Here is a 13,309-nt window from a genome sequence, read left to right on the forward strand (position 1 = left end):
ATACGCTTGGTGCTGGATGCCAGCTGTTACCTCAACTACAGCTGTAATCAGGACAGCTTTACTTAGCTTTTCTGTGTGGTTACTTGGCATCTTCGTAGCATGGTGGCTGGGCTTCATCCCAAGTGGGTCAGGCAGAAGTTGTATTGCCTTTTGTGACTTAGTCGTGGAAATCACAGTGTTACTCCTGCCATAAACACAGGCCCACCTGGCCAGATTCAAAAGAAAGGACCATGAGCTCTACCTCTTGGGGAGTGTCAGTATCACATTGTAAGGTGAACATGCAGAATGGGATATATTGGTGTGGCCATCTTTGGAATGTACGTTCTGCTACACCAAGTGAATGAACTAAGGATACCATAGTAGTATAATGACATTGTATGCCACCTAATGGGTTACAAATTAAAATACAAAATTTCTCCTATGAAGTATTCTTGCCAAAATATTTAATCTGTACCTAATTGGGTCTCTAATCCCAAATTCCAGTTAATGGGAAATACTGGGGATAAAGAAGCACATTAAAAAATACTTTGAGAAAACGAGAAAACTCCAGAATGTGATATTCTATAAGACAACTATCCTGAGTGCTTAAAAAGTCAATATTGCAATAGAGTTGTGGGGGGAAGGGACATTCTTATTTTAAAAGATACAAACAATGCACAGATGTAATTCATGAACTTGGTTCCTGAATTTAAAAATAACCTATGAAAAGCATTCTTTACACAAGTGAAAAGAATGAACACAACTGAGAATATGAACACAGACTGAATATTACAGATTATGGAATTATTGCAAATCTCCTTAGGTGTGAAGTTACTGGGGGGTGGGGGTCCAATCTTTTGGCTTCCCTGGGCTACTGTGGAAGAACTATCTTGGGCCACACATAAAATATACTAACGATGGCTGATGAGCTTTAAAAAAATCGCAAAAAAATCTCATGTTTTAAGAAAGCTTACAAATTTGTGTTGGACTGCATTCAAAGCTGCCCTGGGGCACAGACAGGTTGGACAATTGTTATATAGCAATTAAGCAGGAGGCAGCCTTTATTCTTAGATGTGATGTGTTAGTATCTACAATTTATACTCAAAAACTACAGCAAAATATGTAAATATTATGTATAAGCAAACCAAATGTGACAACACATTAACCATTGCTGAATCTAGATAGAACATAACAGTGTTCATTATTCTTTTAATTTTTCCAAATGGATAGTGGCTGTTAGTTTCTAATTTATCATTAATTGTGGGCAGAAAAAGCAGACTGACGTACCTGCTTTTTGGGTTATAAAAAGGAAAAAGCATTATAGCTATCCCTGAGTCTTTAAAACCTTTACTCTCATAATCTTCACACCCATCAAATCTAGAGATCTCTTTCTCACATTAATTTTCAGAGATAGGTTCTGACTTTATAAATGGAAGTTTAATCTATTTTACTGGATATTATCCTGTTAATTATCCCAATCTAAATAAGGAGTGAAAGGTAATAGACGGTTTTTACAAATTCCTTACACCCACAGGGCCTTGCTCTCACATGAATGTACTAAGTGTATCCCTAATGAAAAAAATAAAGCACTATTTATTGATCAAATGCTATGTGCCAAATACTCTTTTAAAGGTTTTGTCTTTTATTAGCATTGCATCCTCACAAAAATACTATTAGGTGGTACTATTATTACCATTTTAAAAAACAAAGGCACAGGGGCATGTTTTGCCAAACACCACATAGACAGAGGTGGAATTGTGAGAATTATATTATTTATATATATCAAAAAGATATGCCAAGGCTGGTCTTTCCCATGTTCATTACATTAACAGAATCATTTTCTGTTACAGCGCTATATAAAGTGTGGTCCATGTGTTGACACTGGTCCACAAATTGTTTGCTTCTGGTCTCTGCAAAAGTTATAGATACTGAGAGCAAGTATTTAGAAATGTTTGCAGCAATCTGACAGAGTTAACTCAGTTAAATACCATAATAAAAAACTGAGGCTTTTGTTTTGTGCATCAGTTTTTTTCTTTTCATTTTTCTGGTATTCTAGTATTATTTATTTAATTAATTAATTAATTTATTTATTTAAGAGAAGGAGTCTTGCTCTGTCACCCAGGCTGGAGTGCAGTGGCACGATCTCGGCTCACTGCAACCTCTGCCACCTAGGTTCAAGCAATTTTCCTGCCTCAGCCTCTTGAGTAGCTGGGATTACAGGCACCTGCCACCACGCCTGGCTAATTTGTGTATTTTAGTAGAGACAGGGTTTCACCATGTTGGCCAGGCTGGTCTTGAACTCCTGACCTCAGGTGATCTGCCCACCTGGGCCTCCCAAAGTGCTGGGATTACAGGTGTGAGCCACTGTACCTGGCCTACATTTTATTTATTTATTTCGAGACAGGCTCTCACTCTGTCACCAAGCTAGAGTGCAGTGGCACAATCATGGCTCACTAAAGCCATGAGGCAGGGTCTCACTATGTTGCCCAGGCTAGTTTTGAACTCCTGTCTTTCCACAGTGCTGGGATTACAGGTGTGAGCCACTTCACCTGGCCCATTATTACTGCATTTTAGAGAAGCACTGTTCAACAACAGTTTGCAGGGGAAAAGGTCCTTGATGGTTTGGGATGCAGTGCATCGGTATCAATCTTCTAAAGTCTAACAGGGACTGAGTGATGCTATAGTCTTTCAACTCTTTAACATATGAAATAATTTCTGATAAATTGTGAGCATGAAGTAAAAGGGATTCCCACATGTTCTGTAACAAACAGAAAATTTCTTAAATTATAAATTATCTGCTAAAGGGCATTTTCTAACGGCCATCATATTCTCTTGACATTACACATAGGAGGACTTCCTCACTAACATGATTTCTCTGATGTAAAGTAAGTTGATCACTACGAATAAAGGCTTTTCCACATTCTTTACATTTATAGGGTTTTTCACCAGTATGAATTCTGTGATGTCGAGTAAGCTCTGAGTTAACACTGAAGGCCTTCCCACATTCTTTACACTTATAGGGTTTCTCACCCGTGTGAACTATGTGATGTCGAGTAAGTTCTGCTTGAAGCCGAAAGGCATTCCCACATTCTTTACAGCTATAAGGTTTCTCACCAGTATGAAGTCTAAAATGTTGAGTAAGATGATACCGACGACTAAAGGTCTTTCCACATTCCTTACATTCATATGGAATCTCACCAGTGTGAATTCTTTGATGTAACGTAAGTCGGTAACTGCAAATAAAAGCATTCCCACATTCATTACATATGTAGGGCTTCTCACCAGTATGGCCTCTGTGATGTTGAGTGAGATGATAGTGCCGACTGAACGTCTTCCCACATTCCTTACATTCGTAGGGTTTCTCACCAGTATGAATTCTGTGATGTTGCGTGAGATGAGTGCTACGAATAAAGGCCTTCCCGCATTCCGTACATTTATAGGGTTTTTCACCAGTATGAATTCTGTGATGCTGGGTAAGTTCTGTTTGAAATCGAAAGGCTTTCCCACATTCATTACATATGTAGGGTTTCTCACCAGTATGAATTTTAAAATGCTGAGTAAGATTATAGCGACGACTAAAAATCTTCCCACATTCTTTACATACGTAGGTGCTCTCACTGGTGTGAATTCGCTGGTGTGAAATAAATTGATTGCTATGAATAAAAGCCTTCCCACATTCCTTACATTCATAGGGTTTCTCACATGTGTGAATTCTGTGATGTCGGGTAAGTTCTGCTTGAAGACGAAAGGCTTTTCCACATTCATTACATATGTAGGGTTTCTCACCAGTGTGAATTCTGTAGTGTTGGGTAAGATTATAGCGACTACTGAAGGTTTTTCCACATTCCTTACATTCATAGGGAATCTCACCAGTGTGAGTTCTCAGATGTAAAGTAAGTTGATAACCACAAATAAAGGCCTTCCCGCATTCCTTACATTCATAGGGTTTCTCACCAGTATGAGTTCTATGATGCCGAGTAAGCTCTGTTTGAAGACGAAAGGCTTTTCCACATTCTTTACATTCATAGGGTTTCTCACCAGTATGAATTCTATGATGTCGAGCAAGTTCTGCATGAAAACTAAAGGACTTACCACATCCTTTACATTCATAGGGTTTTTCACCAGTATGAATTTTCTGATGTTGAACAAGGTATGAGCCATGACTAAAGGCCTTCCCACATTCATTACATTTATAGGGTTTGACACCAGTATGAATTTTCTGATGTTGACTAATATGTCGTTGTACCCTAAAGGTCTTGCCACAAACCTTACATTCATAAGGCCTCTCACCAGTATGAATTCTTTGATGTTCAGTTAGTTGATAATGAAGTCTAAAGGCCTTCCCACATTCTTTACATTCATAAGGCCTCTCTCCAGCATGAATTGTCTGATGTACTCTAAGGTCTCTAACACGACTAAAGGCCTTCCCACATTCCTTACACTCATAGGGTTTCACACCAGAATGTATTCTCTGATGTTCAGTAAGGTGATAATGAAGTCTAAAGGCCTTCCCACATTCTTTACATTCATAGGGTCTCTCCCCAGCATGGATTGTCTGGTGTACTCTAAGGTCTCCCACTCGACAAAAGGCCTTTCCACATTCCATACATTTATGGGGTCTCTCACCAGTGTGAATTCTCAGATGTTGAATAAGGTATGACTGTTGTCTAAAGGCCTTTCTACATTCCTTACATTCATATGATTTCTCTCTAGCATGACTTTTCAGATGTAGAGGATGAGATATTTGTTTTTGGATTATCATTTGACTAACACAACCCATCTGGTGTCCCTCTTGTCTCTCAAATTCATGTTTGCACTGCAAAGCATTTCTGAAAATGGTGTCCTCATGGATGGTGTTTTTACTTTCTTCCCCTGTCTGCAATTGAGATAAATAGAGTTTGCAAACATTCTTTTCTGAAAGTAAATTCGTGGTGATATACTTGTATTCCAAATCTGCAAAAAAAAAAAAAAAAAAAAAAGAAAGAAAGAAAAAAAAGAAAAAAGCAAACAAATGCTATAATGCTATTTTTCTGTGTTGGGGCAGGGATGGGGGTTGTACCTTATAGTAGAAATAAAAGATAAAACAGAAATAACATACATTAGAAATAAATGGTTTAGAGCAGGAGTCAATAAACTTTTTCTGTAAAAGACCAGATAGTGAAGGTGTTAGGCCTTGGGAGGCATATGGTCTCTGTCACAATTACTTAGCTCTGCTATTACAACACCAAGGTAGCCACAGATGATAATAAGTGTGGCTGTGTTATAATAACACTTGACTTATGGACACTGAAATTTGAATTTAAAAAAATGTTTACATGACACAAAATCTTGATTTTTTCAACCACTGAAAAAATGAAGAAACCAGTTGTAACTTATAAGCCATGCAAAAATGGGCAGTGAGGTATTTGGCTCATGGGCTATAGTTTGCTGGTTCCTAGCTTAGAGAACTCTAAATTATTGTAGTGCAATTTAAAAGAACGCAAAATACCTCAGAAAATGATATGACTTTTAAGAATGGTAAAATAGGCTGAGAGTGGTGGCTCATGCCTGTAATCCCAGCACTTTAGGAGGCTGAGGCAGGTGGATCATGAAGTCAGGAGATTGAGACCATCCTGGCTAACATGGTGAAACTCCATCTCTACTAAAAATACAAAAAATTAGCCGGGCATGGTGGCGGGCACCTGTAGTCTCAGCTACTCGGGAGGCTGGGGCAGGAGAATGGCGTGAACCTGGGAGGCGGAGTGTGCAGTGAGCCAAGATTGTGCCACTGCACTCCAGCCTGGGTGACAGAAAAAAAAAAAAAAAAAGAATGGTAAAATAGGTGAGTAGGAGAACAGGGTACATCAGTGGTCCTCCTATTTAGGATGGATTTAGGGGAGTTTCTTACATATACTGTTGTTCAGGCACCAAACCAGACAAAATCAAAATCTATAGGCACAAGTCCTGGATATGTGCATTTAAAATCTTTTTCATCAAATAGCTTTGATGGGGATCATTTTGAAAATCTGTACATAATTCTTTTCCCTTTAAAATAGAGTTTCTCGTTCCCCTTACAATAAAACCCAAACATATTACCACGGATAAAAAGTCCTTTCTTATTTGTAAGACCTTTGCAAACCACCTCTGTAAATATTACAAACAAGTCACTGAGAAGGCAGCTAAGTATCATAACTTAATTTCCCCAAATTACAACATAGTTATGAATATACCTCCCTGATTCCAATCTCATCCTAGTCCAGCAATTAAATATGCTCTTTCCTAGATGACTTCCCTTCTGAACGGGAACAAAGGTACATCCAAAATTGCTCAGTCAAAAGTATAAATGGAAAAGTCATTTTTGTATTTCATCATCTTCCAATTACCTATTGTCACCTTGAACATTAGGTATCTCCAAAATTGTTTACATTTGCCCTATGTGTGTGGTTACTGTTCCTTCTTTTTGTCTCTGTCCCATCTCAAGTACTGAGATATTTTATATGGTAAGCATCAGTTGTGTTTTATCATTACTCATTCACAGATCCTCAAACTCACTGCTAGTCAGTAACTACACTGCAGGTCCTGACTAGTAGAGTGGCAAGGAGAAGAATACAGGCTTTAGAAAGGAGAAAAATAAACACCTTTATTCTCAGACATAGTAGGCTGAATTGTGGCCCCCAGGAAAGACATGTTCCTAACTCCCAGTGCCTGTGAATGTGACCTAATATGGAAAAAGGGTGGGCCCTAAATCCAATAACAGGTGTACTTATAAGAGCGAGGCATAGGGAGATCAAGACAGGGTGCCATGAAGATGGAGGCAGAGACTGGAGTGATGCATCTGCAAGCCAAGGAATGCCAAGAATGGCCAGTAACTACTATTCTTTTCATGAATTGTTGGATTCAAATGGCTAAAACTTTGTCTAGAATTTTTGCATTTGTGTAAATGAAAGATACTGACTTACAGATTTCTTTTCTTATAATGCCTTTGTCTAGTTTTGGTATCAGGGTAATGCTGGACTTGAAGAATGAGTTTGGAAGTATTCCCTTGTCTTAAAGTTTCTGGAAGACTTTGTGTACAATAGGTACACAAATGCAAAAATCTGAAACTATAAAATATCTAGAAAGGCTAGGGGCAGTGGCTCACGCCTGTAATCCCCGCACTTTGGAAGGCTAAGGTGGGCGGATCATGAGATCAGGAGTTCGAGACTAGCCTGGCCAATATGGTGAAACCCTGTCTCTACTAAAAATATAAAAATTAGCTGGGCGTGGTGGCGGGCACCTGTAGTCCCAGCTACTAGGGAGGCTGAGGCAGAAGAATCACTTGAACCTGGGAGGTGGAGGTTGCAGTGAGCCGAGACTGCGACTGCACTCTAGCCTGGGCGACAGAGAGAGACTCTGTCAAAAAAAAAAAAAAAAAATTTCTAGAAGAAAACAGAAAATTTTTGTACTTTTTATATTGGGCAAAGATTTCTTAAATATGATCTGAAAGGACAGTCCATAAGAGAAAAACGTGATAAACTGAACTTAATCAAATTAAGAGCTTATGCTATTCAGAAGACACTGTTAAGAGTTTACAGATCATACATTTGATAAAGGACTTACATCCAGAATATATAAGGGACTCTCAAAACCCAATAATTAGCAAACAACCAATGCGATTAGAAAATGGGCAGAAGGCCAGGTACGGTGGCTCATGCCTGTAATCCCAGCACTTTGGGAGGCTGAAGCAGGTGGATCTGAGGTCAGGAGTTCAAGACCAGCCTGGCCAGTGTGGCGAAACCCCATCTCTACTAAAATACAAAAATTAGCTGGGCATGGTGGCACATGCCTGTGGTCTCAGCTACTTAGGAGGCCAAGGCAGGAGAATTGCTTGTACTCAAGAGGCGGAGGTTGCAGTGAGCCAAGGTTGCACCACTGCACTCCAGCCTGGGCAACAGAGCAAGACTCTGAAAAAAAAAAAAAAAAAGAAAGAGAAAGAAAGAAAGAAGGAAGGAAGGAAGAAAGAAAGGAAGACAGGCAGGCGAGCAGAAGACTGTAATAGATGCTTCACCAAAGAAGATATATGGATGATAAATTAAGAATAAAAAGTTGCTCAGGATTATTAGGCATTAGGAAAATGAAAATTAAAACCACAGTATGATACCGTAACTCATCACCTATTAGCAGAGCTAAAATTTAAAAGACTGCCCACACCAAGCACTGACAAGAATGTGGAAGAACTGGAATTTTCATAAACTTCTGCTGGGAAAGTAAAAGGATACAACCACTTTCTTCTTTTTTTTTTTTTTTCAGACATTATCTTGGTCTGTCACCCAGGCTGGAGTGCAGTGGCACAATCTCGGCTCACTGCAACCTCTGCCTCCAGGGTTCAAGTGATTCTCCTGCTTCAGCCTCCTGAGTAGCTGGGATTACAGATGCCTGCCACTATGCCTTTTTAGTAAAGATGAAGTTTCACCTTGTTGGCCAGGCTAGTCTTGAACTCCTGACCTCCAGTGATCCACCTGTCTTTGCCTCCCAAAGTGCTGGGATTACAGGCATGAGCCACCGCTACTGGCTGATACAACCACTTTCAAAAACAGTGTGGCAGTTTCTTAAAAAATAAACATATATTTATCATATGATCTACCCATTCTACCCCAGTAGTTACCCAAGATAAATGAAAGCATAAGTCTATACAAATAATTTTACATGAAAGTTTCCAGTAGCTTTATCTGTAATAGCCAAACACTGGAAATAACTCAATGTCCATCCCTATAGATAAATGGATAAGTAAATTGTGGTATATCCATACAATGGAATACTACTCAACAATAAAAAGGAACGAAGTACTGATACATACAGCAACATGGATGAATCTCAAAATAATTTTGCTGAGTGAATGATGCTAAATTTTAAAAATCACCATATTTTTAAAAAAGAAAGAAAAAAATCACCACATAATTCCGTTACACAAAATTCTAGAAAATGAAAACTAAGTTATAGTGACAGAGAGATGATCAGTGCTTACCTGGGCAGTGGGTAGAGAGGGACATGAGGGAGGGATTTATTTTGGAGGTGATGGATATGTTTATTATTTTGATTGTGTAATGGTTTCACAATATACAGGGTAACTTAGCAAATTTTATACTTTAAATGTGTGCAGTTTACTATATGCCAATTGTATGTCAATAAAACTGTTTTAAAATGTTATAAAAATTGGCTGGGTATGGTGGCTCATGCCTGTAATCCCAGCACTTTGGGAAGCTGAGGTGGGTGGATCACCTGAGGTCGGGAGTTCGAGACCAGCCTGACCAACATGGAGAAACCCTGTCTCTACTAAAAATACAAAATTAGCCTGGTGTGGTGGCGCATGCCTGTAGTCCCAGCTACTTTGGAGGCTGAGGCAGAAGAATGGCTTGAACCCAGGAGGTGGAGGTTGCTGTGAGCAGACAGCGTACCATTGCACTCCCGCCTGGGCAACAAGAGTGAAACTCTGTCTTAAAAAAAAAAAAAAAAAAAAAAGTTATAAAAATTGACACTTAAAATGAGTACATTTTATATTACATTAATTATACCTCAATATATATGATTAAAAAAATACGCCGGTTGGCTGGGCACGGTGGCTCACTCCTGTAATCCCAGCACTTTGGGAGGCCATGGCGGGTGGATCACAAGGTCAGGAGATCGAGACCATCCTGGCTAACATGGTGAAACCCCATCTCTACTAAAAATACAAAAAAAAAAAAAAAAAAATTAGCCGGGTGTGGTGGCAGGGGCCTGTAGTCCCAGCTACTCGGGAGGCTGAGGCAGGAGAATGGCGTGTACCCAGGAGGTGGAGCTTGCAGTGAGCCGAGATGGCACCACTGGACTCCAGCCTGGGCAACAGAGCAAGACTCTGTCTCAAAAAAAAAAAAAATACACTTGTCCTATGACCCAGAAATTCCACTTCTATATATTCCCAAGAAAAATGAATACCCAAGAGAAATGAAAACATCTGAACACAAAAACAATTGTGCAAGCATGTTCACATCAGGTGGCATAATCTGCTTTGGGAATAAACACAGATGGTTCATCTCAGAACCTTTGCATTTGCAGCTTTTTCTGCTTGTAATGTTCTTCCTCAATATTCACATGGTCTGAGACCTTACTTTATGTCTCTGGTTCAAAGATCATCACCTCAAAATGGCCTTTCCTGATCTTACCTAAATTAGCCCTACTAACTCCCCAACACTCTAGCTCCTTACTCTGCTTAACTTTCTTCACAACACATATGAAAACCTGATTATTATCTGTTTACTTATTGACAAAATGTTTCTATAATATCAACATCTCTACGACAACAAGAGTGTCTCCCAATAGTGCCTAATCTCTAGCACAGTGCTTGGCTTAGGTTAGGTAAATGGGAAATATTTGATGAATAAAACTTGGACAATGGAGGAATGAAGATAAATCAAAATGTAAAAGGAGACCTGGAAACAAAGGTAAAATGGTCATCGATGGGGAAGAAAGAAAGCACCCCCACTTTGAAAGAGGAGAGAAATATCAGAGAAGAGAAACAAGGAGTATGGCAAATTGGGTAAAGTTCCTTTAGTAGCTAATGTGGAGAGAATCTGAATGCTTCTCAGGTATCAGTCCTTTCTCCACAGGTCTCAAGCCTTTGAAGGGAGCTTTCCAAACAACTCAGTGCTGTGCCTCCTCCCTGACATCATGGGTCACAACTTGTGATAGCACCCTCCTCCCTGATTTGCTGTCACTCACCTGTGTACCAACTCCTTGTCCCTTCCCTCATTACTATCCAGGGCTCTTGCTGTTGCTCCAATAAAGTAATCACATCTGGCTTAGGAATGGTATATCCTGCTCACAAGAAAAGAAACGACACATGTTGTAGAAAAACACAAAAATGACCACAACCTTGACATGACAATTCACACTTGGTTACATCTGTAAGAAACTGCAGGTGAAAATGGTACTAAATAATGCCATGACAGCAAAGAAGAAAAAGGCCATCTAAGAATATTCACGTTAACATGGACTCACAATTACAGGACTAAAGAGGCAAGGTAAGAGAGCGAAAAGGTCTGCTTTGCTGTTGAAGGCAGTACAGAGAGGGCACCACTGAGCACGCCCTCTGGAGCCCTGTGGCCTGGGTTCAAATCTTCTGCCACCTACCAGCTGTGTGACCATGAAAGTTACCCTCCACATGTTCACTTTTATCAAATGCAAAATGGGGCTGATATTACTGACTTCTTAGGGCTGTGGTGAGAATTAAATGAATTAATATATGCAAAGGCATAAAAATATGCCCAGTATATAGTATTATTTTGTTGTTGTTGTTACTATTTTCCTAGGAGAAATATACTAAGTTTCCTAAAACATTTCCAGGTTCTTCCTCGGATATTCCTTCAATGGAAAATGTAAATTCACAGACTTTAACTTTCAACTGCAAAGCAGGTTAAGGAGAATATGTCTCCTCTAGGATGGGGTGTGTTGGCTTGAATTTTAAATGACTATTGTTAACTCTATCCACCACTGTATAATCCATAGAGATTCTTTTGATAATTCAGGAAAACTAGAATTCTGAGACTAGCTGTTGTCTTGTAGGAGGGCCAGATATTAACACAGAGCAGCTATAGGAATTCTGAGTATATGCATTATTTGAAATCTGGTTTCTCTGAAAATTTCACACAGCTCAAACCTGGAAATTATTGAGAAAAGCAAGCAATAACAGGAAGAATCAGAGGGAGGAGGGAATGTCACTGAGGGACAGAAAGGTGAAGCTGCTTAACACAGGTGCCCATTTCCACCCCAACACTGCTGAAACTATGACTTTAGAAATAAGGGGAGTCAGTCGGCTTCTTAAAGCAGAGTTCTGAAGTTTGACAGTGGAGAAAGCTGATACTCCAGAAAACAGATTGTAAACGATTTTGGCAGATACCTTACCCAGTGAGACCAGGTTGCTGTAGTTCTCCAACATCACATCCTTGTACAAGTCCCTCTGCGCAGGGTCCAGGCATTCCCACTCCTCTTGGGAGAGGTCTATGGACACATCCCTAAATGCCAAGGATACCTGAAATGACAAGCCTATGTATTAAAAAAAAATTAAATGTATTTTCAACATGGAAAACTGCTTTGCAGGAAAGCAGCAACATAGTAAGCAAATAAACTGGGGCTCAAGCTTGCAACGTGTATAAAAGAATAAGGAAATTAATACTTCTGAAATAAAGTGTTTATATGCTTTTAAAGAATATTGTTGATGCAAATTAAGTGAAATAGCATGAATAAGCACATTGCCCATTATGTGCCTGCAGTTTAAGTTCTGAATAAATGCAAGTTCCATCATCCTCTCTTCCCTTCAAAAAATTTTTGGAAAAATAATTTTTTCACCAAAAAGTATTCTAAAATCTCTCTTAGAAAACAGGATTTGACTGACATTATGTGATTTCATTAAAACTCAGGTTCATCATGATGCAAAGCAACCTCATAAAAAAAGTCTTCAGTTAGTATATTTATTGGCTAGCTAATAACATCATGTGGATATAGCAGACTAATTCTTCTTTTATTCTTAGGCATTTGGGTTGGCCAAAATGTTTAAGGTCTTCCCCAATCCTGTTTCCACCCATCATTAGGGATCAGAGCCTATTTCCAGCCATCATTAGGGATTGGAGGATCTTCCTATCTGCGACCCCTGCCATACCTCAGGAACAATTGCTTTGTTCCTAAGCCAGAGGATGCTGACGTATCCACAATGACACTGATGTCACTGGAGACCAGCATAACCTCCTCAACCACAAAATTGACTTTTGTTTTCTTATTCATCCCTTGGAGATTCCCTGGCTAGATCACTGAAACTACCATATGCAGGCCCCAGTCATACTCCAACCTAGTCCCCTAAGCCATGCATGGGATCTCACCTCTGCCTCTGAGGCTGACATGGAAGATAATGTTTGAGTCACTGCAGAAGACAAAACACTGAACACTAAATCCCATCCCATCCACCCACAAAACTCAGGTCTGTGCAGTCTAATGGGACCACCATCTGTGTGCCATAGAACCACGACTCCTGGTCAGGCGTGGTAGCTCACACCTGCAATCCCAGCACTTTGGGAGGCCGAGGCAGGTGGACCATCTGAGGTCAGGAGTTCGAGACCAACCTGGTCAACATGGTGAAACCCCATCTCTACTAAAAATACAAAAATAAGCCAGGTGTGGTGGTGGGCACCTGTAATCCTAGCTACTTGGGAAGCTGAGGCATGAGAATCACTTGAACCCGGGAGGCGGAGGTTGCAGCGAGCCGAGATGTCGCCACAGCACTCCAGCCTGGGCGACAGAGCAAGGCTCTGTCTCAAAAAAAAAAAAAAAAAAAAAAAAGAAAAAA

The 13,309-nt window shown here is 39.8% G+C and overlaps 1 protein-coding gene across 1 annotated transcript in view; it reads right to left on the reverse strand.

The window, feature by feature from the left end:
* Positions 1–2,791: 2,791 nt before the first annotated feature.
* Positions 2,792–13,309, reverse strand: part of ZNF546 (zinc finger protein 546) — an 18,490-nt gene continuing 7,972 nt past the window's right edge. Inside the window, exons 3-5 of the mRNA XM_025365926.1 lie at positions 11,875–12,001; positions 10,693–10,788; positions 2,792–4,932 (exon numbers count right to left, since the gene is read on the reverse strand). Coding sequence (XP_025221711.1) covers positions 2,792–4,932; positions 10,693–10,788; positions 11,875–12,001 — 2,364 coding nt within the window. The remainder of the gene's footprint in view (positions 4,933–10,692; positions 10,789–11,874; positions 12,002–13,309) is intronic.

Source organism: Theropithecus gelada, chromosome 19, assembly GCF_003255815.1.
Source record: "Theropithecus gelada isolate Dixy chromosome 19, Tgel_1.0, whole genome shotgun sequence".
NCBI classification, from domain to species: domain Eukaryota; kingdom Metazoa; phylum Chordata; class Mammalia; order Primates; family Cercopithecidae; genus Theropithecus; species Theropithecus gelada.